The sequence below is a fragment of the Dendrobium catenatum genome, unplaced genomic scaffold (assembly GCF_001605985.2).
Source record: "Dendrobium catenatum unplaced genomic scaffold, ASM160598v2 fragScaff_scaffold_1483, whole genome shotgun sequence".
Lineage (NCBI taxonomy): Eukaryota > Viridiplantae > Streptophyta > Magnoliopsida > Asparagales > Orchidaceae > Dendrobium > Dendrobium catenatum.
Window position 1 is genome coordinate 1,420,807 of NW_021319945.1, and position 26,677 is coordinate 1,447,483.

General features: G+C 33.6%; 2 protein-coding genes across 2 annotated transcripts in view; one reads left to right on the forward strand and one right to left on the reverse strand.

The window, feature by feature from the left end:
• The first annotated feature begins 789 nt into the window (after positions 1–789).
• Positions 790–1,309, forward strand: LOC110115424 (auxin-responsive protein SAUR72-like). The gene is made up of 2 exons (XM_020848641.1): positions 790–984; positions 1,169–1,309. Exons 1-2 carry the CDS (start codon positions 790–792, stop codon positions 1,307–1,309), a joined length of 336 nt encoding a protein of 111 aa, XP_020704300.1.
• A 4,769-nt stretch (positions 1,310–6,078) lies between these two features.
• LOC110115453 (nucleolar complex protein 2 homolog) overlaps positions 6,079–26,677 on the reverse strand; it is a 33,439-nt gene continuing 12,840 nt past the window's right edge. The window contains exons 3-12 of the mRNA XM_020848689.2: positions 24,685–24,736; positions 24,516–24,610; positions 18,296–18,364; positions 13,788–14,303; positions 9,681–9,983; positions 8,451–8,774; positions 7,748–7,954; positions 7,427–7,516; positions 7,250–7,343; positions 6,079–6,703 (exon numbers count right to left, since the gene is read on the reverse strand). Coding sequence (XP_020704348.2) covers positions 7,257–7,343; positions 7,427–7,516; positions 7,748–7,954; positions 8,451–8,774; positions 9,681–9,983; positions 13,788–14,303; positions 18,296–18,364; positions 24,516–24,610; positions 24,685–24,736 — 1,743 coding nt within the window. The 3' untranslated portion in view covers positions 6,079–6,703; positions 7,250–7,256. The remainder of the gene's footprint in view (positions 6,704–7,249; positions 7,344–7,426; positions 7,517–7,747; positions 7,955–8,450; positions 8,775–9,680; positions 9,984–13,787; positions 14,304–18,295; positions 18,365–24,515; positions 24,611–24,684; positions 24,737–26,677) is intronic.

Genomic DNA, 26,677 nt, shown 5'->3' on the forward strand with positions numbered 1-26,677 from the left:
TAATTAATTTTTCATCAAAATATCCTAACTTTCACTGGCAATTCTTGCAAAATATTCTTTAAAAAAAAAAAAAAAAAAAAACTTAGAAGTTGCATCCGAAATTACAAATTTATCTTGGTTTGGAAATCATAAAGTAGGCCAATAATTGCACGTTTCTTTGACCAGCTAAATTAATAACCTTCAGCATTCAAAAAATGACCTCTTGGTCATGTCGTTCTTCAATCACATTTATATCATATTTTTTTATAACATTTTTTGACTAGTTGTACAATAAAATAAATTATCTAAAATTACGCAATATTTAATGTTCTGATTAAACAAAAAAACTAAATATTTATTATTATATTTTCTTATTATTTTCACTAGCAAACAAGGCAATAAGTGTTCAAAGATGCCGGCCTCCATTTCTCTCAAGAATTTTCTTTTTAGACATTTAAGTCTCTTTTAAGTTAAATTGACATGCACATCATATACATAAGCTTCGAACTCAAAATCTATTAGTTGATAGTCAAAACTTTTAACCAACAGATTAAGACTTCGTTTGAGATTGTTTTCTTACTGCATCTTAAATCAGCTTCTAGTACAAAAATTTTAATTTTTATACTAAAAAGCTGCTTTAAGAAGCAATAAGAAAGCCATCCCAAATGAAGCCTAAGATTTAGCTGCGTATGTGATGTACCATACTTATTTTCTTTACTTTTATTCAGAGAAAGAACTCTTTATAAATACCATAATAACGCTATCTTCTTCTTCATCCAAGGAGCAAAACTGGAGCATAGTTAGCTCATCATGAAAACAAATCACGAGAGCTTGATTATCAGTGAACCTGCTGCAAAGAGGCTAACGAAGGCCCCCAAAGGCTATGTGCCGATTCTGGTGGGCGACGAAGGAGATGAGATAGAGGAAAGATTTTTTGTTCATATTAAGATGCTAAGGGATCCTTCCATTATCGACATGGGCGGATCCACCCATACCTTAGGGTGGGCAAATGCCCACCCTCAAAAATTTTTTTTAAAATATTTAGAGGGGAAATTTTGAAATATTCTGGGTATTTTGGGCATTTTGCCCCTTCTCAAAAATCTTTTTTGTCTTACTTTTACCAATCCTAAGAATTTTTGCCCATCTCTCACAAAAAAAAAAATTTTTTTGCCCACCCTAAAAAAAGAAGCTGGATCCGCCCCTGATTATCGAGCTCTTTGAGAAGGCTGCAGAGGAGTTTGGTTACAGGCAGGAGGGAATACTGAGGATTCCTTGTGGTGTCGAACAGTTCAGGAGAACAGTGGGAGAACGTAGAAGAGAGAGATATTGATGTGCATTTCATGTTGTTGAGTTTAAGTCCATGATTTCATTCATTTATTTTTTTTAAATGCAATCTGTACGTGGTGTTATCAAATATGTATTTGAACTATATATATTCAAATTAATGACTGAGTAATATGTTACTTAACTGTTCATCCACCTTATTGCCTGCAAATGGTAGCTTTGATGTAGGTGATCACTAAGCTTCATTGTATGCACTCCATATCATCAATCCAATACTATCAAAAAATAGGTCTATCGTAGAACAATTTTTGACCTATTCCGACGGTTATAAACACCACAACTTTCTTTGCAGGAGTTTTAAAATCGTTGTATCCCCACTGTAATTACAATGCGCTGTAAAGACATTCCGCAGCGGTTTAAGGATTGGCACGGTAGTTCTGATGAAGTACTGAATTTAGCAACAGTTTAAGGACCGGACAGACTTGAGGCTTTGATGCAGTCGATCGACTCACTCTCCAATCGAATGTCAATATCTATGCACGAAGAAGGAAAGAACGAGAAGAGGGAATCGTGCTCGCTTGCAAAGAAGGTGGAAGTAGAAAGTGCGGGCGAAGGTGATCGAGAAGCCAGCGTCGGACCGGCCAGTTTAAGACCTAGGGTTATGTTTGGCTATCCCATCGGCTAAAGCCGGTGGTATTTGCAGGGGTTAAAAACCAATGCCGATTCAAAACACTCGTTTTGGCGGTGGTTTTCAAACCGCCTTGACAAGTGCTGCAAAAACTCAATTTTTTTAGTAGTGCAATGAGTACAACACCAACTTTTAATTTGGGGATTCTTTTCCGTAGAATGATCATTTGACAATCAAGCTCTAAAGTAATTTAGAAATGGTATGAACTTTAGATTTCAAGGGAATGTTGATTGCTATATATATATATATATATTATGGTGGATCAAATTCAGACAATTTCTCTTTTCTCATAGAAATAAATTTGATTGGAGTGAAATCATATAAATCTTTGTATCTCCTTTTTCGTTCTCATTCTTTTCTATCATTTATTTTGTGACACATCTTCCTCTAATCTATGATTTCATCTTTGAGTATTTAATACTCTACTGGCAAAATTGAGAATTTTATTTCAAATTTTGGGGTTTAAATTTTAATTGACCTAGAGAATATTATGCAAAATTTAACATTTATGTTTTTTTTTTTAAAGAAAATAGGATTCTTCATATTTCTGTTTCACCTTCCTTCATATTTGTTGATCTTGAAATATTTTTACAAGTAATTTATATCTCTTATATTTGAAACCCAAAGTATTGCACTTTTTTAAGAATCTTTTTTTATTATGTTTCATGTTTAAATTAAGTTATGACATGTCCACACAATATGATCAATATTTATTTAATGTCTACACAATAGCATAAAGTACTTAATAAAAACTCCCAAAAAAATGCAAAAAGAGTGGTTGTGTGGGGATGATATGCCACTAATGGGATTAATTATTCTGTGCGGATGTCGAACGCCGTCCGGAGATAAATCAGAATGCATCACATCACTCCTTCATTCGGTATCGTGGCTCAGTACTGCTTGGTGTCACGCCTCGGTACCACTAACATGACGCATTTTGATTGGTCTTCAGACAGCGTTCTGCGTCCGACCTCCACAAGCTATTTAATTTGTGATCTCGAACTTCTAGTATGTTCATACATGATAAATTAACACTTAACTGTTACACTGGTCATCTTGATCTGTTGATTGAGAGGCTTTAACTATTAGCAAAGATGTTTTGGCTTTGAAACTTTGAAGTCTTTTTCATAGAAATCATTTATATTGTAGGGAAAAAATAACTTTTTTTTGAGAAAATTCACTCGTAAATAGGTGATAGATGAATTGCAAACAGATTTCTATTCGAAATCCTTCAATGAAACCTCTGCCAAAAGAGAAATTATTGTTTGCGGAATTCAAATGCATTCGGATTCCAATCACCATGCGCCACGTCACTGGATGCACTGGGCCCCGTAGTGCATCCACTGATGTAGCAAGCGGTGATTGGAATCCGAATGCATTCAGATTCCGCACACAATAATTTCTCCTGCCAAAAATGCTTTACGGAAGCCGAGAAACTCTTCATAAAACTATCTCGATGGATTTCAAACAAATTTCTACCCATTGTTAAGTTCAACGATGATTCTATAATTCTTGCGAATATTTTAAATCTACTAATCTTCATTTTTTTCATCTTTATCTATCTATTTTGGAGGTCTAGTTATTGTGTATACATATTTTTTAAACTCAATATAAACCTAAATCTTAACCATTGTATCATTGTATGTTGCATTCTCAAACTAAAAGGTATTCAACACTTTATACCATATAGTTTAATCATAAACTAAAGTTTCATTTGGGACGATTTTTTTTAATGTTTCTTAAAAATAATTTTCTATTACTAAAAACTGCTTTAAGAAGCAGTAAGAAAGTCCTTGTTTGGGACGGCTTTGTTTGGGACTGCTTTCTTACTGCTTCTTAAAGCCGCTTTCTAGTACAAAAATTAGAAAGCCGTCCCAAACGAAGCCTTAATTTTCTATAACTTTTTTACTACTTTGTAAAATAATAAATTTTTTATCACAAACTTAATTTGAAAATAATAAAAAAAGGCCCCATCCCATTTATCTAAAAGTATAAAGAAGGCCAGTAATTTGCACGTTGCTTTGACCTCCTAAACTAATAACCTTCCGTTTTTAAGGTGAATTCTTTTTCAAATCGTTCTTTTATCACATTTTCATATCATTTTTTTTTATAACCATTTTGACTAGCTTCATTATCCAATGGACCTCTTACTTTTTTTTTTTTTTTTTTTTTTTTTTTTTTTTTTTTTTTTTTTGGGAAATTTAGGACCTCTTACTTACTATCAAAGAAATTTTAAATGAAAGTCAACGTGCAGCTGCAGCAAATAGTATTTCTGAGCAGACGTCTATGTCACGAGATTTGAAAATAAATAGTTATTTTAGAATATATTTGATGTATTTTATAGCAAATAAATAAATATAAAATAACATAATATAATAGAGAAATATTTGAAATTAGAGAATATTTAACGTTTCTGATAATACAAAAATACATATTCTGATTTTTAATAAAATATATTTTAATATCAAAATTTTATTTTAAGATATGATAGATAAAAGGTTTTTGTTGATAGGACTCGAAGAGGAAAAAAGTAACGTTTATTAATAATGCATTCACTCAATTTTTATTTTTTGTGGCATTTTGGTTAATTGAGGAAAATACATACATCACATATGTAAAATTCAAAGTCAAAATCTCTTAGTTGATAATCAAGGCTCACAACCAACATATAAATTTGAGCTTCATTTCAATTTACAAGTTTTACTTTAGTGTTGTGTGCTCTCAATTTTACGAGAAATTATTCTGTGCGGACACAGAAGCAACTCTGCATACATAAACCAATCAGAATGAGCCATATCAACAATTCTGATCACGGTTTCAAGCGGTAACAAACCGCGGCACCCAGTAGTACCAAGCCGCGATACCGACATGACTTGTTCCGTTTGACGTCCGCACATAATAATTTCTCCAGTTTCACTTTGAATTAATGTTTTTGCGTTTTTTTTTTTTTTTGTAAGTTATATATTTTATTTCCCACTAAAAATTCATTTGATCGAATATGAATTTATATATAATTTTTTAGATCTTAAAAGTATTAAGTGATCAAATGTAAAATATATCAAAAGCTGCTGAGGGTGTCTCCTCTTTAGTAACTTTCTTTCATTCAACACACTCATCCACAAATTGTTGAGCTATACAAACTTATATAAGCTCGTCTGTTTTCTAAAAGCTCTCCTTTTTAATTACTTGCACCCTTCTTAGGGCCTATTTAAGGAACAATTATTAGGTCCTCCGACCGGACGTAAAGCTACGTCCAATCGGAACTAAAATCGCGCCAAAAAACAAGAAATACCGAGTAATACCAAACAATAACAAGGAATACCATCATGTGAAGACTCAATACCGAGTTATACCGAGCTATACCAAACAATACTGAGTTAAACAAAAAAATACCGCTGCTCGGTATAACTCGGTATTGATCTTCACAGAGCGATGTTTCTTGTTATTACCAAATAATACCTAACAATACCGAGAAAATACCGAGTTTTTTGGCGGGATTTTAGTGCCGACCGGACGTTCCTCTACGTCCAGTCAGAGGACCTAATAATTGTTCCTATTTAAGACAACTTTCTGGCTTCCTTACTGTTTCACATTGCAATCACAATTTCCTTTAGCTATAGTTTTCTTATTTAGAATTTTTTTCTAGGCTATAATTGGGACGATACAGCATTTCTGGAATAAAACAGATAGATTGAGATTTCATTTGGGACGACTTTTTTATTGTTGTTTAAAACAACTTCAACTTTTTAATACAAAAATTAAAAAAAATTATACTAAAAAGCTGCTTTAAGAAGCATTAAAAAAGCCGTTTGAATGAAATCTAAATGCCTCCGATGAGTGAAAGTGTGAAACAGCTAAATAAATTATCTGCCTTCTAAAACCAGATAATTAAATAAATTTACCTCATGTGTTCTGTAGCTGAATTTACTTCTTTTTCGAAGTAATCAGCTTCCACAAGAAATATATTTCAGTAAAATCTGGACAAAGACATCAACTTATGCATCGTTGCATGCAAACTTATACCCTATCGAGTGAAATATGATAGCTACAGCTGAAGTTTACATCACAGCTCATTTTGACTCCCCTTTCGATCAATCTGAAGTGTAACAAAGAAGAAGAATTTGACGTTTTACAGAAGAAAGATAAATTTTAGATATTATAATTTGACACTCAAAATTTTAATATAACAACATGACGATACAAACAACAAGATTGAGATGTGAAAGGAATCAATATCGAGTAACAAAATTTTCCCTTTACTCGTTCGAGTTAACATATGCAAAAGTAATCGCATAAAGGTAAGAGTGTTATGCTTTGTTTGGGACTATTTTTTTATTGCTTCTTGAAGCAGCGTTTTAGTATAAAAATTAAATTTTTTGTACTAAAAAGTTGTTTCAAGAAAAAATAAAAAAAGCTATCACAAACGACGCCTTAGTGTTACAAATAATAAAGTAGAAGATGGTTCTTTAAATGCCCAAAATTCCTACAACTGCTAATCTACCTGATGCATTTTGCCATTCAATGAAAAAACACCACCTTCGCTTATTGAAAGATCAATCTCCAAGGTCAAATCACTCTTAGATGTGGTGTAAACCTTTAAATAAACCGGACCACAGAAGGAACCAACTGGATCAAGAAAAAGCCTCAGTCATCAATATAACTTCATTGAAAGAATTCTGGTCCTTTCCATGGTATGAGCAACAAACTCTACACTTCTTTCACATCCACTACTCTCAACAACAACTGTACTGCCTGAAATGCACAGAATAAGTATAAGGAATACGCTTATTTTAGGCTTAACCACATGGCTTCATTTCTCCTTCAAGTTTGAATCTATGATAGAAATTTAATTTGATATACGAGAAATTATTAGGTGCGAAGTCCGGACATAGAGATACGTCCATACTCCAATAAAATGTTGACACGTGGGATGGACACATGGATATTCAATTGGATTGATTTTTTACTTTATATATTTAATGTGTCTGCGAAACTTTAAGCCAAGCGCACCAAAAGCACAGCCAAAGTGCAGGTAAAGCGCAGTCAAATCGCAACAAAAGAGCGGTCAAAGTCAAAGCGCAAATAAAGTGCAACTAAAACGCAGGTAAATTGCAGGTGAAGCGCAAGTAAAACACACAAAAAAATGCAACCAAAGTGAACTCCATGTGTCAAATTTTAAGTGGATATCCGGACTGTGTTAAACCGCACAAAAAAAGGTGCATTGCCTGAGAATTTTAGATGGCTAAAAAATTAAAAAAACGGTTTTTTTTTTCCCTTAAAAAATGAATGCAAACTTACAGATAATTTATCTTAGTGCACTTCTGGAGTGGGACTTCTGTTGTACACTAGCGTAGTACTGGTTGAAAGAACAATTGGAACCACTCTTTTCCATCTGAAAATCAAATGACATAGTTTAAGTTGTTTAAACGGGTAATTATTACAGTGAGTGGCATGAATGGATTGAATGTAAGCTACCTGAAGGAATGAATCAATTGCCGCGTGATCATTGGGTGAAAAGGAAATTTCAGCTCTTTTCCTCTCAATATATTCTTTATTTTGTTCGACCTAATAAGGGAATAAAACAATACTCAGGTAAAAATAATTAATAGATTCACTTTGCCAAAACGTTAAATCATTCAAAATTGAATTAAAAACAAGTTTTAAATATATAAAACATAAATTCTCTCACAAATTAAACGAGAAGTTAATTACAAATTAGGAAACAAAGCTGATATGATTTTTAGACCAGTATTTCGTGTTAAAATAATTAGGTAAACCAGTAAGTTAAGTTCATACCTGATCTATAAAGCGTTTCACCTGCCGTCGAAGTGTCTCATTACTTAATTTTTCATGGAATCTCTTGAATAACACCAAAGGAATGGTTGCCAGCTCAGGGAAAGATATATGATATCTCCATTGTGAAAAATGTGCTGAAAGAAGTTCAATAGCAGAAAGGATGCACTCCTCTTGAAAGTTACGTGATTTCAGCAAATGCTTCGGCACCTGAATCATAAAATGGGAATCTCAAACAGGTTCATAACACTTTCTCAAACTTAATGGATTTAATAAGAACGCGTCAGCCCGCAACCACAACCGGATGCGATAAAAAGCCTGTGAAACCATACATTAAGGCTTTGCTTAGGATGGTTTTTTTATTGCTTCTTAAAGCAGCTTTCCAGTACAAAATTTAAAATTTTTATACTAAAAAGTTATTTTAAAAAATCAGTAAAAAAGTCGTCCCAAATGAAAGCCGAAATCTTGGATTTTGTACCATCTCATTCATATGATAGATATGATGTAACAAAGTAACAAAAGGATTCTGATTCACTTCTCTTTCAAATTAATTGAAAACACATGAAACTAATTGCACATGGTGAAAACATGCTCATAAGAAAACAATCAAACAATAGAGGGATCAATTACATATAAATATTATACATTACAAGGACATGTAGGAAATACCAAGTACAATGCATCAGAGAGTAAAATTGTTACTCACCTTTAAAACAGTTGAAAAATCAAATGCTTTCACACGAGTGGCATCTGCAGTACATCCTTTATGCTCCAAAAAGTCAAGTACCAGAGAAGCAACAGGAATAAAAACACCACTAGAAAGAGATAGCTGATTGAGCATCTGAACACATCTAAATCTTAAAGGTAGGTATCGAAGACTGGGAAACAAATGAGCTATCCCTTTTATTATTAGGATAGATAAGGAGAGCAGTGGCTGAAGATCATGATCCTTGAGATTACAATCAATAAACTTGACCCAGAGACTGACACAATTAATATACTGCCAATTGTGTATCTTCTTGAGTTCTTCCTGCATTTGACATAATTAAACAAAATGAACCTCTGATCTGTCAGACGATGATCACTATCAATTAGACTAAAAAGACTGTCAAAAACTCAGGCCTCATACTTGCAGTGAATTAACAGAAATGAATCTCGTCTCAGAAAAGTTCAAAATAACTTTTATCAGCTTTGGACCAGGAAAAAAACGAGAGTTGAAGGACTTTTCCCCGCTCCAGTAAGTTCATAAAAAATGCAATAAAATAGCCAACACAAACCATGTTTCCTAGGCCTGGTTATTAGGTAATAAAGATTAAAATCAAACCTGGATTTACTAGAAATAAGACTGCAAAGACAGACATATTTGACATGCATTTTGGATTTGTAAGAGATTTCTTACGCTTTTATGAATTAAATTGCAATGAGACGACAAAAATATTCTAAGATGCTATGGCTCACTATTGCACAGAGCACTACCACATTCTGACAAGAAAATGAGCATATTGTGACAGTAACCAAGCAAAACTTGCGCCACCCATACAATGACCAAAGAACCTGACCCTAGAAGGATAGTTCATTATTAAGTACATAATAGAATTCTTAGTCAATGGTAAGATAAAAGAATGTGTAACAAGATGGCAGATACGTGAAGGATGAAGTCAGAACTAAAAGAATGAGTACAAAATAAACAAAACAAAAAAGAGTTAGAAGCTTGGATAGCTAAGATGAAACTATATTGATAAGAAGTTCAACATTACCTAATTAGTACTGAAGGCCACGAAGCTAAGCAAGGGCTAGAATGGCCAAGAGAATCAGACCCATATGAATGGTCAACCTCTAGCACACAATATTTTACTTGCGATATAAATAGATATCATCCAAAAAAACTTAATGGCGAAAATGAAAAATAAAGAACTAGCAATACTAATATGCTAACCTTCTTCTTGGCTTTCATAGTCTGGCTCAATATGTTAGCCAAATGTTGCAAAGATGCAAAAACATGTTGGTAGGACCTTTGCAGATCCAAGGAGTACAATTCCACAATTGAATTCATAAGAAACTCCACTTTCTTCAGATTTCCATGTTCAAAAAACTTTGAATGTGCAATAAAAGCTTTATATGTCTTCATCATGCAAGTATCATACCAATCAGAAAGCAACATTGAGGCAATCTCTCGGACAACAAGGAAAGAAGACAGAGACAAGCTCTCCTCCCCAGTCACCCATAGATGAACTGAGATCTGCATCAAAATGGAAAATAGAATGTACTAAAAGAATCAAATGAATTATAGGAAGATGGCAATAAATTCTATCATATTCTAGTATGAAACTCTCCAACAAGCTTGGACAAGACTACCAAGCCCTATTAAATCTAATAATGCTAAGTATATTATGAGCAGGATCATGACATTTCCACAGTATAATGAAATAATGCTTGAAGTGGCAACTACCCCCCCTACATAAATGTTCACAGGGAAAAAAAACCATTAATCATATTTAGAAAGATAACCTTTAATGATCTTGCTGATAAAAGAGTCAATCTACAAAACTCAACTATAAAAAATGAAAAAAAAATAAATGACGATAGAATATTCTGATGCATTTTGCATCACAACGGCTTTCAAATCCCTAAGATTTTTGCTAAGAATAGCATAGTTCATAATATCACAAATAAATATTAATCTCAATGCAAACTCAAGCACTTTGAAGTCCATCTTGATGCAAAACACTCAGGACGTACTTAACAAAATTTTTCCATCAAAAATATTAGTGGTCCACAAACATCATAATAAACATCTGATAGCATAATGGATATTATTCTCTAACTCATAGTTTCAAAGCTAGATGCTCCAACAACTATGACACGTAAATTAATAATTTATAGTCATTTTCATTCATATATTATATATAAATTATCTACATCTAACATTCAATGTTCTTAATTAACCTCCATATGAAGCTGTGACTAGAGGCAACCCTCATGGAATAAGAATATTGTGTCAGAAAATTTACAATCTGATGGTAAGTACAATATATATATATATATATATATATATATATTAAAGTTTAAAATATTAACTTCATTAGCAACTCCTGAACATATCATGAATATTTTTGGATATAAATTGGAGAAATACATGCCATTCTCACCGATTATATCCCACATGTGCATTCCTATGTTTGTGCTTAATATAACAATTGTAAATTTTTTAGTTCTTATTGACATTTCAAATATATGACACTACTTGTTATTGAAAAAAAAACGTACATTAATGTAGTCAATATCATAGGAGTGTCATGCCCATATTAACAAAAATTGTGAGCTAATATGCTTACTGTATCTGCAGTATTCATACTTCATATCTCTGTTTCCTCTTTTTAAAAAATTCGACAACTAAATCCCTGAATTTCCTAAAAAAAATATAATTTGGCCACTATGATCTACTTCATCCGCAAATTTAAAGGGAGAGAGAGAACAGAGACTTGGTATAATACAGGTATAGAGGGGAGGGGAGCAAGCGAGTGGACAAACAAACAGTGCAAGTTCATCATCAGCAGGTGCACCATTTCCACCAATAATTCTTCTCTTTCTCCTCTACTTCAGCCCCACTGTCCATTACATTTACCGTCAAAGTAGAGAAAATAAAAGTATGAGTGGAATGCTGATTAAGAAACCATTATCACCACCAGACCACCATGCTGGTTGTTCAATGCTTGTTTCCTCCATAGAAAAGTCCTCCAACCATCCAAGTGAATCATCTGTGGATTCACCATTTCCACCACTTCTACACAACCATCTATTGTGCTCATTATAAAAAAACAGGATGGATGGGGTGGGTGAATTTATGAAGTCATATTCAACACTAAACAATTATTTGTTCAATGCTTGATCTCTCCCCATAACTACATCATCCCCTCAGTCACTTCTACCATCTTAAATGTTTCCATGATATCCTTGAGGCCAACGAGGAAGAAGATGAGACAAGATAGATGAGAAAGCAAGGATGAAATAATGACAGGAGGGGAGAATGGGAAGCATAGGTGATTGCAGTAGTGTTCTGAACTTCTGAAGGTACTCTTATTACGAAAGGATTAGGATAAATTGCAGAGGCCAATTTAGTTTCATTTTGATCCCTGAATTCCAAAAGCTCGTCCAACATGGTCCTTAATGATCAATTATCTTATATTCTAAAAGATATGATGTGATAAACTACTTAACAATAAAATATACAGTTAATACTTTTCATATTAGAAAGAGAATATGATGTGTTCCGCTGATTCAAATGTGTAAGATGGAATTGAAACGCAGGATCAAGGCCTTGTACCATCTTCAAGGTTAATGGAGCCTCGTCAAAATTGTTGAAATTCAAGGTATATAAGATTTTACACAAACTTAACACCATTTAATCAACCACCAAAAGCACGAACTACTCTTAGAATGGATGGTTCTGATGGCGAGAAAAGATAGTTGTTATTTTCACAGTACATTTCTTTAAATCGCCTCTAATTTAGTGCATGGGCCTGCTATGCTAAATAGTGCATGTTCGCCTATTGTGATTGTGAAACAATCAAAAGGGAATTTAAGTAGACTTCAAGCCATCAATCTTCCTCATTTTTTGGTGCATGCTCAAATTTTGAGAGATGATCAAAAACATTTATGAGATAATCCTTGAGTAGAAAAATGTGACATGGATTTGTAGTATAGGGCGGATAAAGTTCAAAAGATCCAAACAGAAATATTGCAAAAGTAGCGCCTATAGAAAATATTGTTGTAGAAATAAACCTAGGTTGATTGGGCATATGCAAAGGAGTAAGAGATGAGTCAATTAAAATGGGTTGATAGAATCAAATTGAGAGTAATAGGAAGGAAAACGATACATGAAGAAAAAAGAATTGAATGAAATCTTGCAAAAACTAAAGCTAACATCATAAGCATCTATCAGCATTGATAAATGGAGCAGAAGGATTTACAAACCTAGCCATAGATAGTTGGGGTTATCATTATGGTATTGATGAGTACTATGAGAACTGTCTTAAAGTTTTATGCCAGGGATGAAAATGATAACGAGAGAAACATTGTGAAATATTAAGCAAAAGCCTAAAAGGATACATGCACACATATATATTTATATGTTTTCTAGAACATTAAAGTAATGACGATTGAAGAGTTCATACTATGGAAACTCACATGATAAATTCCCTTTTACTAATGCAATACACCAATCAAACCAACAAATATACAATAAATGCATGAACCAACCATGTATTAAGTTGCATGCCTTCTGGAAGAATCAACATCATGAAAATCAAAGAATTCTCAAGCAACCAAAGCCATCCATTGCACCTACTATTCATCACATAGCCAAGCATTCAATGCAAGTCAAGGCAAATGTTTCATGGTTCATCAAATTCAATTGATGAGAACATTTCTAAATGATGAGAGACGGGAGAATTTTTGTTCATGATATTCTCAATATATTTGATGCTCGGACAAATTATCTCAAAAATGCATGCAATGGAGGACATATATATACATATCCAATTTATTATCTTATCTGCCTGATTCTCCACATCCTCCCAAATATACCAGTTATGCTCAGGGCTGGACTGCAGGATGACTCCGCGAATGTTTTCCCTTTAAAATTGCGTAGTGTACCTTTCATAGAAGACCTTAGTCTGCTTCCTTATTAAAAAAATAATAATAAATAAAAAATATCTTCTGCTTTTTCATTGAGAATATTGCTTAAGCTCAACCTTGTCCAAAACCTCTAGTATCTTGCATCATCAAATGATGTAAGAAGGCAGGGCTAAGTTGCCAACATAAAACCTTCAATGAAATATAAACACCAGGAATTTCAGGCAAATGCTTAACTTGAGGTTTTTCTGAATACCATTAACAATACCAAGCATTAACGCTTTCGCTGTAGTCACTGAGGCATAAAAAATCTAAAGCCTTGAGAAAGTTTACCTTGAACTTTAGGCAGCACATTTATAAAATCAAATCATAGAGAAATGGTGGGAAAATATATGGTAGAGCATAATACCTTGATGAGCAACTCAGTCAGTGATGGGAAAGCAGCAAAAAATACAATTGAAGATCTAAGGCGAGATAAGATGAAGACAAGAATCTGGCCATCAGTTACTTGATTTAGAAGAAGCAAGCAACTTCTCAAATAGGATTTCATTAGCGGTCTCACTAGTTTCCACTCCGATGTGTTCATGAACTTCAAAAAACTATCTTTTCTGCAAGAATCTGAAACACCCAACCATTTCCGAAAGATACCATCAGCTTCACATAAGATGAACATCAGCACCTTAGAAAAAACTTTTTCATCTAGAATTTCATGCAAATGGCTTTCATCTGAATCAAAACCATAACGGCAAGCAGCTTGAAATGTATGAAGCAGATTAGGTAGCGCAGGCCCTTCAGGTTGCTCTACTACTAGCCAACACCAGACATCTATAGTATGGCTGTTGATGGCCCTCCTGTCATGTAAACGCATACCCTCATTTGAAGAAACACCATTAGAGTAATTTGTGTCGCCATCCTCATCAGAATCCTGACATGTGAAAATGATTTAGCATGGTAAAAACTGGCAGAACTTTCAGAAAAATAGTAGATTACTTGCGCAAAAAATACATGCACTTTAAATTTCAATAAGAGCGTAAAAGAAATAAATGAAGGCTGATAGGTGCCAATCAACAGTTCTCAACAAGTTATTTCCTAGTATTATGTACTAAAGCCTCAACTATTTATACTAGCCCGTAATAAGGAATGTAGGGCAGAGATAAGAACAGGACCTACTGTACAACAACAACAACAACAACAACATCAAGCCTTTATCCCACTACGTGGGGTCGGCTACATGAATCCTTTTTCTCCATTGTGTCCTATTAAAAGTCAAATTCTCGTTTAAATCTAATAAAGAAAGGTCATTCCTAATATTTTCTAACCAAGTATTTTTAGGTCTACCCCTACCTTTCTTAACATAAGTCAAATCTAATACCTCTACTCTCCTAACCGGGTCATCGGAAGGCCGCCGTTTTATGTGACCAAACCATCTAAGGCGACTTTCTCTAATCTTATCTTCTACTGGAGCTACTCCAACCTTTTCACGTATATGCTCATTTCGTATCCTATCTCTAAGTGTAAAGCCACTCATCCACCTGAGCATCCTCATCTCTGCCACACTTAACTTATTATTATGCTTCTCTTTTAATGGCCAACATTCGGCACCATAAAGCATTGCAGGCCTCACTACCATCTTATAGAATTTTCCCTTAAGTTTGAGGGGTACATTTCTATCACATAACAAGCCCGATGCATTCCTCCATTTCAACCATCCAACTTGAATTCTGCTGATAATATCCCCATCTATTTCCCCATCACTCTGAACAATAGATCCAAGATATCTAAAACGTGTACTCTTATTAATGACTTGATCGCCCAAAGTCACAATCCCCTCACTAGGTTTATTACTACTAAAATTACACTCCATATATTCCGTTTTAGATCTACTCAAGCGAAAACCTTTAGACTCTAAGGTTGACCTCCATAATTCAAGTTTACCTTCAACTCCCTCTCTAGTCTTATCAACAAGAAGAATATCATCAGCAAAAAGCATACACCAAGGTACATCCTCTTGCAAATGTCTAGTGAGAACATACATGACTAAAGCAAAAAGATATGGGCTTAAGGCTGATCCTTGATGTAACCCAACCAAAATAGGGAAGAACAGGACCTACTGTAAGGGGAAAAAAAAGATTTCTTTGAATCCCTCCGGCTAAATTTCCCTTGAAACATAAGTAGGTCTCTTGAAATTTTCCAAACAAAAACCTCACACTACAGGCTTAAAGCAAAGGCCATTCATATCCATACAACAACATCAAGCCTTTATCCCACTACGTGAGATTGGAAACAAGAATCTTTTTTCTCCACTGTGTCCTGTTAAGAGTCAAATTCTCAATAAAATCTAAAACAGAAAGGTCATTTCTTAAATTTTCAAACCAAATCTTTTTAGACCTACCTCTACCTTTCTTAACATAAGCCAAATCTAATACATATACTTTCCTAGCCGGGTCATCAGAAGACCGCCGTTTTATGTGACCAAACCATCTAAGGAGACTCTCTAATCTTATCTTCCACTAGAGCTACTCAAACCTTTTCAAGTATATGCTCATTTTGTATCCTATCTCTAAGAGAAAAGCCACTCATCATCCACCTGAGCATCCTCATCTCTGCAACACTTAACTTAATATTATTCTTCACTTTTAATGGCCAACATTCTGCACCATAAAGCATTGAAGGTCGCACCACCTTCTTATAGAATTTTCCCTTAAGTTTGAGGAGGACTTTCCTATCACACAACAAGCCTAATGCATTCATCCACTTCAACAATCCATCTTGAATTCTGCTAATAATATCCTCATTTATTTCACCATCACTCTGAATAATAGACTCAAGATATCTAAAACATGTACTCTTATTAATGACTTGATCGCCCAAAGTCACAAACCCTCCACTAGATCTATTACTATTAAAATTACACTCCATTTATTTAGTTTAAATCTACTCAAATGAAAACCTTTAGACTCTAAGGTTGACCTCCATAATTCAAATTTACCTTCAACTCCCACTCTAGTCTTATCAACAAGAAGAATATCATCAGCAAAAAGCATAAACCATGATACAACCTCTTGCAAATGTCTAGTGAGAACATCCATGACTAAAGCAAAAAGATATGGGCTTAAGGTTGATCCTTGATGTAATCCAATAGAAATACGTAAATACTTGGTCAAACCACCTTGTGTATGAACACAAGTAACAGCACCTGCATGCATATCCATAATGACTTGAATATAAGAATTATTGACTCTCTTTTCTAGAACTTTCTATAGCACTTCTCTTGGAACTTTATCATATGCTTTCTTTAAATCAATAATTATCATATGAAGATTCTCCTTATTATTTTGATGCTTCTCCATCAAACCTCTCAATAAATGTATAGCTTCCATAGTAGATCTATCTGTCATGAATCCAAATTAATTTTAAGAAACATTAATATCACGTCGTAACTCGTAACCTATGCTCTATAACTCTCTCTCTCAAAGTTTTAAAGTATGACAAATCAACTTAATTTATCTATAATTTGCATAGTCTTGTGCATCACCTTTATCTAAAAAATAGGAATCAACACACTCATTCTCCACTCATCTGACATCTTTTAGTTTCAAAATAATATTAAAAAGTTTAGTAAGCCAAGAAATTCTTTCATCTCCTAATCATTTCCCACTTCTATTGGAATATCATCATGTCTAACAACTTTTCCACACTTCATTTTCTTTAAAGCCTCTCTAACTTCTGTTTTACTAATACGCGGATAAAAATAAAAATCTTTATTTTCATTTAGGATGTTAAGGTCACTAAAGTCATTCGTATTCTCACAATCTTCATTGAAAAGTTTAGAATAATATCTCATCCACCTATGTTGAATATCTTCTTCAAATAAAAGTACTTTTTGATTTTCATCCTTTATGCACTTTACTTGCACTAAATCCTAACTACTCATATCTCTTTGTTTGGCTAACTTATACATTTATCTTTCGTCATCTTTAGTATCTAATTTATTATAAAAATAATTAAAAGCTAAAAGATATTCATATTCATGATTAACATAATATTATCCGGGAAGTAAATTGAGTGCCGTCATATATAACTAAAATTACTTCACCTACACAAACAAACAAATAAACAAAAAATACATACTTAGTACTTAACTAAAAGAGACGATCATTTATGGATAAGACATGGATATCTTGAAGCTTCAAACAATACGTCAATAGGACTCCTAATGATGAACCATCATGTAGAACTAATTGAATATGGTGGACGCACATACCAATTTAGGGTATTGCTTTTAGGAAAAATAAACTTCAAGGCATCATTTCAAGCCAATAATAATTTCTTGATGAATTCCAGTCCGTTTCAAATCGGGAGAAATTAAAAAAATATTACCTAATGAGTAGCATCATTCTAAATGTCGCTTTCATATCATTCTTTCATCAATGAAAATCTCAAAAAATAACCAAGATATTTGGTGCGTCAAATAGTTTAATACTTGTTTAATACTATGTATAAAAGTGAACCAAGATAGTAAGCTGTGGGCTAAGCATACAAAGCTCAACCATGAAGCTTAAGTCATTGAACATTCCTTATTAATAGAGAGAAAGATCATGACCAGTCTACCCGCCTTCACACCAAGCAATTTTAAAACACGTTTAATCTAGAAGTCTAGTATGTCACAAAGTATCAGATTAAACACAAAGTTACATATTTAGTATTCCTGTCACTTGTTATTAAAAATTAAGGGGCATTATATAAAAAAACAAAAACAAAAAAAGTCTGGAAAGGTAAAACAGGTTCCACGCACAATTTTCATTAAACTGACACTTAAAAATAAGAACAAAAACAACATTTTAAAATAATCGTGCCAAAGACTTCATTGGTGTAATAATCAATAAATTGTGTCAAAATGCAATGTAATGTACGTACAATTTCCTCGCTCTCTGATTTCTGAAGTTCAGCTCTTCGACTTTCCAAATATTTTGAAAATTTTGGAACCTGAAAATTGCCATTGAGGTTAACTATCCCATATTATCTGTAACGCAGAACCACAAAAGAGATCATAAAGAAAGCAAAAAAATTATAGCATCTTCTTAACAGGGAAATATTAGTGAAAAGAACGTATGCTGCCAGTGTTGCACAATAAATAAGTAAAAAAAAAAGTTAAAAATTCACGTTAAAAACAATTCCATACACCTTTACCCTAAAATTAAGTTCACATATTTCATGAAATTCAAAAAACAAAAACTGAATTAGCTGATTCAAACAATACATTTCCAAATTTAATTTAACCACATAATGCAACTTCAAATAGTTGGAAACTAGGATAATATAACTTGTAAGTTTTTAACACTATACATAAAAAGAAACACCTTGAAGACATACAATAAGCCATGATAAAGGAAGTTCTAAGCTATAGTCATTACTAGGCAAAAGTACTAGTATAAAACCCAAACAAGATGACACGTCAAAAACACAATGGACACTCTAAATTCCTGTTCTTTAAAGACACCATGGATGCATAGACATGTAGCGTCTTTATGTACTAAGAATCTTAATTGATGTCATTTTAATACTCTAGTATGTGATTATTCTGCATTAGAAATCTTGGCTCTTGCATGATACAAGTATAATAGAAAAGAATACTTTTATGTCTTAAATAGTAAATAAAGAATGAAGCTATTTTAAACACACATACCATATTTCATTTGCAAATCACGTCTTTTTCTTAGCTCAAAATATAAGCACAGTGGTCATCTTTCAGTTAAATGTACATATTCTGGATGTAACAATTCATAATCACGAATTGCATATGTAAAAACACAGCATAAAAATTTGGAGTAGAACATACTGGATTATCTTTATAGTTTTTCATCCATTTTACATTTGCATATGTATGCTTGAAAGAAATACTCGACTAATGAAACACTTGCCGAGGATGAATGTAAGACAGCTTTATAATGTGTCCAAATAGTTTGATTAGGATAAGATGATTATGCATGGAATGTACTACAGACGTATTGATTGATATTAATCAACCTACTGAAAATGATGCTAGGATTAATTATAAAACACTAATACAAACTTAAACTTTAGGAATAATTATACTTTATAAACATTACTAATTATCTCAAACTTTTGAGATTGATTTTAGGTGCACCGTTTGGTTCTTTTAAGAAGAACCAAATGTCCATTCTGCATGCAATTCCATTTTCAAAATATATAGTGTTTTGTTGCTTTAGAAAATAATTGAAAACTAAAATTCCATCACACCGATATATAGGAGTGAGCGACTACTATCCATTTAGAATGATGGTCATTTATTCCCACATATCTTTCAAGTTTCAACAACTATCATAAATTTTAAAAAACTAAGATTTATAATAACTAAATGCCTATGATCACATAAAAAGAAAACTAAAAGTTGTCGTTTAACACCTTTGAATCTTAGCTATTCAAAATTTATAATGGAAGGTAAAATATACAATCGTCTAAAATGCTTTGTGCTTCTAAATAGGTAAGGAATAGGTAAGGAAAAGGACCCTTTCAGGGGTTCCTTGTAGGTATTTGAGAATCCTAGTAATAGCATTCATGTGTTCAAGTGACATGCATGAACTAACTTATCAATCTAATAGCAAAGGTTGAGTTAGCACTAGTACGAATGAGCCAAGAGGAGTCCCCTACCAACATTCTATATCTTCCTTCGTTGACTAGAGAACTGGTGCTAACATCACTCAATTTCATGTGTTTCTCTTGAGAGACAAGCATGAACTGACTCACCATACTAATAGTAAAAGCTATGTCAGGTTTGGTATGAGTCAAATAGATGAGTTTTTCATCAAACTTTTGATATATTCCTTTATCGACTAAAGTACCGATACTATCACCCAAATTCATGTCAGGATCTATTAGAATGTCAATTGGTTTGCTTCCAGTTAATTTAATAACGAGTAAAAAAACTAGAATGTGCTTTCTTTGAGAGATGGTGAGGCCAAATTTGTTTCTAGATATTTTCTGATGCGGGCATCCAACCGTCCATGCTAATCCGAAGAGCTGAAGATCGACGACCGAGATCACTTTGTTTTATTTTTGTTTATTAAGTGTATTTTAATTTAGTTTTGCAATTTTCCTTTTTACCCTCTTGTCTTATGTAAGCCCAAGGGGCGAATGTGTCTTTTAATTTCTCTTGAGGCCTATATATAGAGGCCCCTTCTCTTGTATTTGGATGATGGATTATTAATAAAATTTTGTTTGCACTTGTGTTCTCTGGAGAGAACGTTAGTGAAATCCCTATGGGAGGGAGTCGAAGTTTCCACCAGCAGCAGGATGGGTCCGGGCTCGTGGCGTGAAGTCCCTGGGAGGAGGGCAACGTAGTACCCGTCAGTCTTTGGAAAAGTCTGAGGCTCGCGATTTTTGTTATTTTCTCTCTTTCATTTTTATCTCTTCTTTAAATTGTTTTTGTTCCATCGTTCTTCCTCCTCCCCATCTTCGTTTGGCCTCCAGATTCTAGCCCCTCCACCTAAATTTTGGACAGTTTCAAAATTCAAATTCAACTAATTTGAAATTTGAATTCTTTCCTAATTTATCATTCTATTTTTGGAAAGTTACGAAATCCATTTTATTTGAATTTCAAATTCAAATAGAATTTATTTGTTTATTTCCTAAATCCTAATCCCAAATTAAGTAACCACAATTGAGTGCATTAAACCCATATTCCCCTTTGGATGCCACCGGCCCACCTCACCTCCACCTTGGCTTTAATTAATCATTATTTCCTATTCTCCCAATATTGCTTTTGGAAACTAATTTCAAATCCCTTTACATTGCTTCCATCAGATTTTTTTTTCCTAAGCTCTATTTCCCAAATCAATTCACTGGTTTTGGAAATAGAAATTCATCAGATTTTTCTATTCTTTTTTACCGTCCCCCTCCTCTAATTGATCCAGATTTCTTCCCTAATCAAGAACCGGTGGATTGGAATCTTTCCTCTCAGCTTTTCTCCCTCACCATTAGTTCTAGCCATTATTTCCTTCCCAAAACTGAGAAGTGGAATAAGGAAATAATTCCCAATTCTTCTCTACAGCCCGCCACTCCTCTTCACTGAATTTCTCCACTCCCTCTCAATCCCGTGATCCCCTCTTCCTCCTTTATTCCCCACCTAATTTCTAAAGCCTTTTCCTCATCTGTTTCCTCTACTTCCTAAGCACAAAATCTGAGAACTTTTTTCTCAGATTTCGGAGAGGAAACCTGAGGTTGTTTTTCAACCCGTACTACTTGAACTTGAGATTTCCTTCTCAGGTTTTAGAAAGGAAACCTGAAGTAATTCTCAGAATATTGGGAAAAGGCGTGACGCTATTCTCCACCTCCAATTCTCTCAGATTTTGTGAGAAAAATCTGAAATGTTTCAGATTTCCTATAGGAATCGTAACAGATTATTGCCTTCAAGCTCTCCCTAGCAAAGCCGTCATTCTCGTTCTACATCATTTTCATTCCAAAAAAATATATGAGATGCTAAAGGTCTTTAATTTTGAATTCTTCTATCGATTTTTTATCAAGAAATTCATCTTCAAATCATGATCTCCTGTGATAAGAAGATCATCAATATATACATAATTAATATGGTAGACAAAGTATTTGTAGAACACGACATGCCGACATGGTCAAAGTGAACATGTTTCAACTCCTATTTACTCACAACTTTTGTGAAACTTTTAAATCAGACTCGAGGTGATTATATGAGCGCGTAAATATTTTTTTTTTTTCAATTTGCAGACAAAGTCTATCTTCCCAGTGCCACTAATCCTTTCAAAAGGAATCATAAAAACTTCCTCATTTAAGTCAACATTCAAGAATATATTCTTAGAATTCAATTAGTGAAGTAGACAATCAAGATTGACTGCCATTGAAATGACCGAAATGATCCTAAGTTATGCCAAAAAAGCAAAAAAATTAGAATAGACGATCGCATAATTTTGGGCAAATCCTTTTGCAATCAGCCATGTTTTATATCTCTTAATGGATCCATCAGATCAATATTTCAGAGTGAAAGTACATTTACGTCCCACAATGATAGCATCCTTAGCTTTCAATTTATTTACTTGCACACTACTTACACCAATCATTTGGCTGAAAAATATCTACTTTTTGAAAAATTTTATGAGTGGTAAAGTATTCTGACACTCAGACTTCCATGCTTGCAATCCCGAGCTTGATCTTATCATTCACAAAATAGAGCAAAATTTTCAAAATTTGAGTACGCCATGCTGACTTTCTCCCAAATTCATATAGGGATGGACTTCTTACTCTTACAAGGAGGGTTGGTCTTTTACTCTTATGAGGAGAATCAACATTCTCCACCCAAGTACATTATGATATTATTACCGTCAAGTGCAAGATCAAAATAACCCATTCCATTTAATCTCATTAAAACTAATAAAATGTAATTTTTAAGATCATTTGACCATCAATCGGGTGCATCAAAATTCTAACAATAAATGACTCCAATTGTAATAATGAGAGAATTTTGATTTCTAAATGTAAAGACTTTCAAATGTCTTGGGATCGAATACATGGGTTCTTGATATCTAACATGTATTGAATGATTTTTATTGGTGAAATGCATCAGTAAACCTAAATTTCAAAAGGGCATCTATATGTCATTCAATTACCCTACATTGATTAATGGTTAAATCCTACCAAAATTGATAAAACTCGATCCAAACATAATTCTTTTATTGTAGGTCACAATCATGTGTAATTCTCTTTTGTTCTGTAGACAAAATGATGACAAAATAATGCTTACCTGAGAAAAAAATTCTTGCCAGACATTCAAAACGTCACAATATGTGTTTCACCATCGTAAGGGGCTTGAATGAGGTTGAAACCCATTTTCAATATTATTTCCAATCTTTTAATTCAACTACAGCACCACCCAGCAAGCGTATACTGGTCACATTCAAGTAAGGGTGTCAATATTTGATACGACCCAAAAATACGATTCGAACCCGACCCGAAAATACGGCTTAGGGTCAACTCGGATCCGAAACCGGTCGGGTTCAGGTTCGACAATTCGACCTGTTTCAAAAATCGGGTCGAGTTTGGGTTGACCATTTGATCTGAATTGACCCGTTTTTTACCCAAAAACCTGTTTTTTGACCCGGAAACCCGTAATTGACCTGTTTTCGACCCATTTTTTAACGGAAAAGCATAGATTGATCCATTTTTTAATGGAAAACTAGCAATTTTTTTACCACCCTGGGTCATTTGGGTCATGTAGGGTTGACCCAAATTCGAAGCGGGTTAGGTTTGGGTCCGAAAAACCAACCCATTTGCAAAAACAGATCAATTTCGAGTTCGACCCGAACCCGACCCTTGACCCGAAATTGACACCCCTTCATTCAAGTAGAACATGTATTGTCACAGAAAGCAAGTGTTACCAGAAAGCCTATGACAAGGATCCATTTTGCTTGTGCACAATCTTTAGTACACTTGGTTTCAACCTTTCTACTCAATCTGAACAAGCACAACAAGACACCAAAGAAAAACAAACTATGCCAGCACACTGACTATTTCAACTAGCTACGTTCTGAAGCTGAATCCAAATACTCCCTTATTTCTTAAGCCATTCGATAGCCAACACAAAACGGTACGAAAAACAACAGCGAATGAATTGCTGTTATAGCATTCATGGAATGAAAATAAAGTCTCATTAAATTACTACTGCAAGCAACACCAGTCAAATAGGCACATGGGAACATCAGTCAGAATGAATGCAGCCAAAATCCCCTCTCTTCATTACACTTCAGTCCACATTTTTTTGTTCTTTTCGACAATAGTTCACTCAATTTAATATGTCGGCGTGAGTACACAGCAATATTTGTTAATTTCTAACTAGTCTCATTAAAAGATCAGAGGTGTTTGAAACACAGATTTTTAAACAAAAATGCAAAACATGGTGAACATGTGATTCATAAACAAGCCAAACATTAATATTTAGTACTTTCCTTGATTCATCGAAATATTCAATGATTAATTTATAGCATGCAAAATCAGAGGCATGAAATACTAGCACTTTATCGTGATGAAAAGAGCTAATTTCATCAGGCAATAATATGTCCAAAAGAGTAGCAAATGACTAGAAAATCATCACCTTCTCCAGCAGCATGTCAAGCTTTCCCTTTTGCTCTACAATCTCCAAGTGAATATTTTTGTTGCTTTCTGACAAAGCAGCACGCTCACCATTGTCTGCAAATATTAAGTTATTTTTGTGGATTGATATTAGCTTGATTTCACAAATTGCAAACATAAGATATGCAGACCTTGGCCTTTATTCTCGGTTTCAATATCAGAAATGTAGGGGCACTCGGGATCCTGCTTACAGCAAAGTCAGGGAAACTGTTAGTGAAGAGAGCTGGAACACCACTAAAGCGGATCCAGGTTTTAACAAGACATTGAGGTTTACAGCAAGAACAAGTTTACAGTACAACATGGATATGTTTCAACATCTTCCAACAAAGTCCAGATTTAAATGCCAAAAAAGCCTAATGAATACCCAGAAAAAAACATTGAGAGACAATGATAAGAATCCGCTTGAGAAACAGTAAAAGGAATCCAATTCCCGGAGAGTTAACATACATATTAAAAGATGAAATATAATATTCACAAAATGATACAGCAGAAATAAACGAGACTTAGATCAATAACAGAGAAAATGCATAGGCATCCAAAGTGGATGCAGATGTGAGGGCTGCTAAGAACTTGCAATAGGGAGCATGAATGGTCTAAAAGATAAAACAATCCAAATTATAGTATAAGACCAGGATCATAAAGTGGCATAAATATTAAAAGAAAGGGACAAATTATTACCTTACGCAATACATTTAAACATGTAGCAGGCAAAGAAATGGAAGTAAACTTACTTTACAATGACTTCAAAATTTTCAATCATCATACAAAGGGCAGTCCAAAAAGATCTTAGTTCATGAAAAGCTCATATTCGGCTCACCAATAGAATCACATTCAACTCGCTCATTATGGAACCAGGCCAAACACAAACAAATGCTTTGAGCTAGTTTTCTAAACTGCTTTTTAAGACTAACAATAAAGAATTCCATCCTAAAAAGGTGGGAAGAGAAAGTCTACAATGTGGGTTTACTTAATTGAAACAACATCCACTTCTATTGAAGTTAAAGTTTTTTTCTTTACAGTGCATGTGCTATAGGATAAAAATAGGCAAAACAGCACAACTACTTAGACATATTGATAAATGTGAAACCATAAAATCCAATTGTAAACAGGTTATTGATATGTCAAATAATATGCCGAATAAATTGAATTTATTACCTTTTTAATGCTGATACAAATGTGATAACACAATATTTCATTACCGAAGGAATTATTATTGATCATAAATTAGACAAATAATTGCTAATAATAATTGTTCATGAGTATGTTTTCATGATAGTTGAGCATATGTGGTTTAATGTATCGCTGAAAATCTTAAATCCTAATTATGAGAGAGTCTAAATTTTTTGCGTGTCATATGAATTATGATTCCTCTAGAACAGGTATGGCATAAGACTGTGCAACCCTACAGAGGATAAAATTTTTTAAAACACACTTAAATATGAGCTCCACCTTTTCATATATCTACCAATCCATATGCTTTGTTTTTATCAGTTCAATGTGGTATTCTTCAGCAGTCACTCATTATGGAATTTAATGCATTTATTTGATATTTAGTGTTGCTATGAATAGCACAATTTTGTAGACCTATTAGAGTTGTCTTTATTGCTAAAATTTAGTATTGTTATAAATGATTCAATAACAATTTGCGATGTTTGATCATCTTCCTAGCAATGATAGGAGTCAATAAACATCATCTTCCTAGCAATGATAGGAGTCGATAAGAACTAAATCTTCTCAGAAATATTCAAAGAGTAAATTTCAAATAGCTCATTAGGAAACAATCATTTTCAAATTTTATTCTCATGAATGAACATACAATTGTAAAGCCCCAAAGATATTTTATTTTATATTTATATTAAACCTTCAATGCCTTTAACGAAGAAAATTCAAAACAAATACCAACTCCCGAGGACACTCTGCTCATATGGTAGCTTGTGAAATCAATACTTAATCCCAATTTTTTGTAAGTGCACAAAGTTCACGTAACAAAATAAAATCATTCAAAAACATCAATAATGACTATGTTGAAAGTAAATCTCAATCGTAATTAAATCTATATTCAAAATGTCCTCAAATCTCAATGAAAATTATTTTGGGCTCAAATTCAAGTAAAATTTAAAAAAA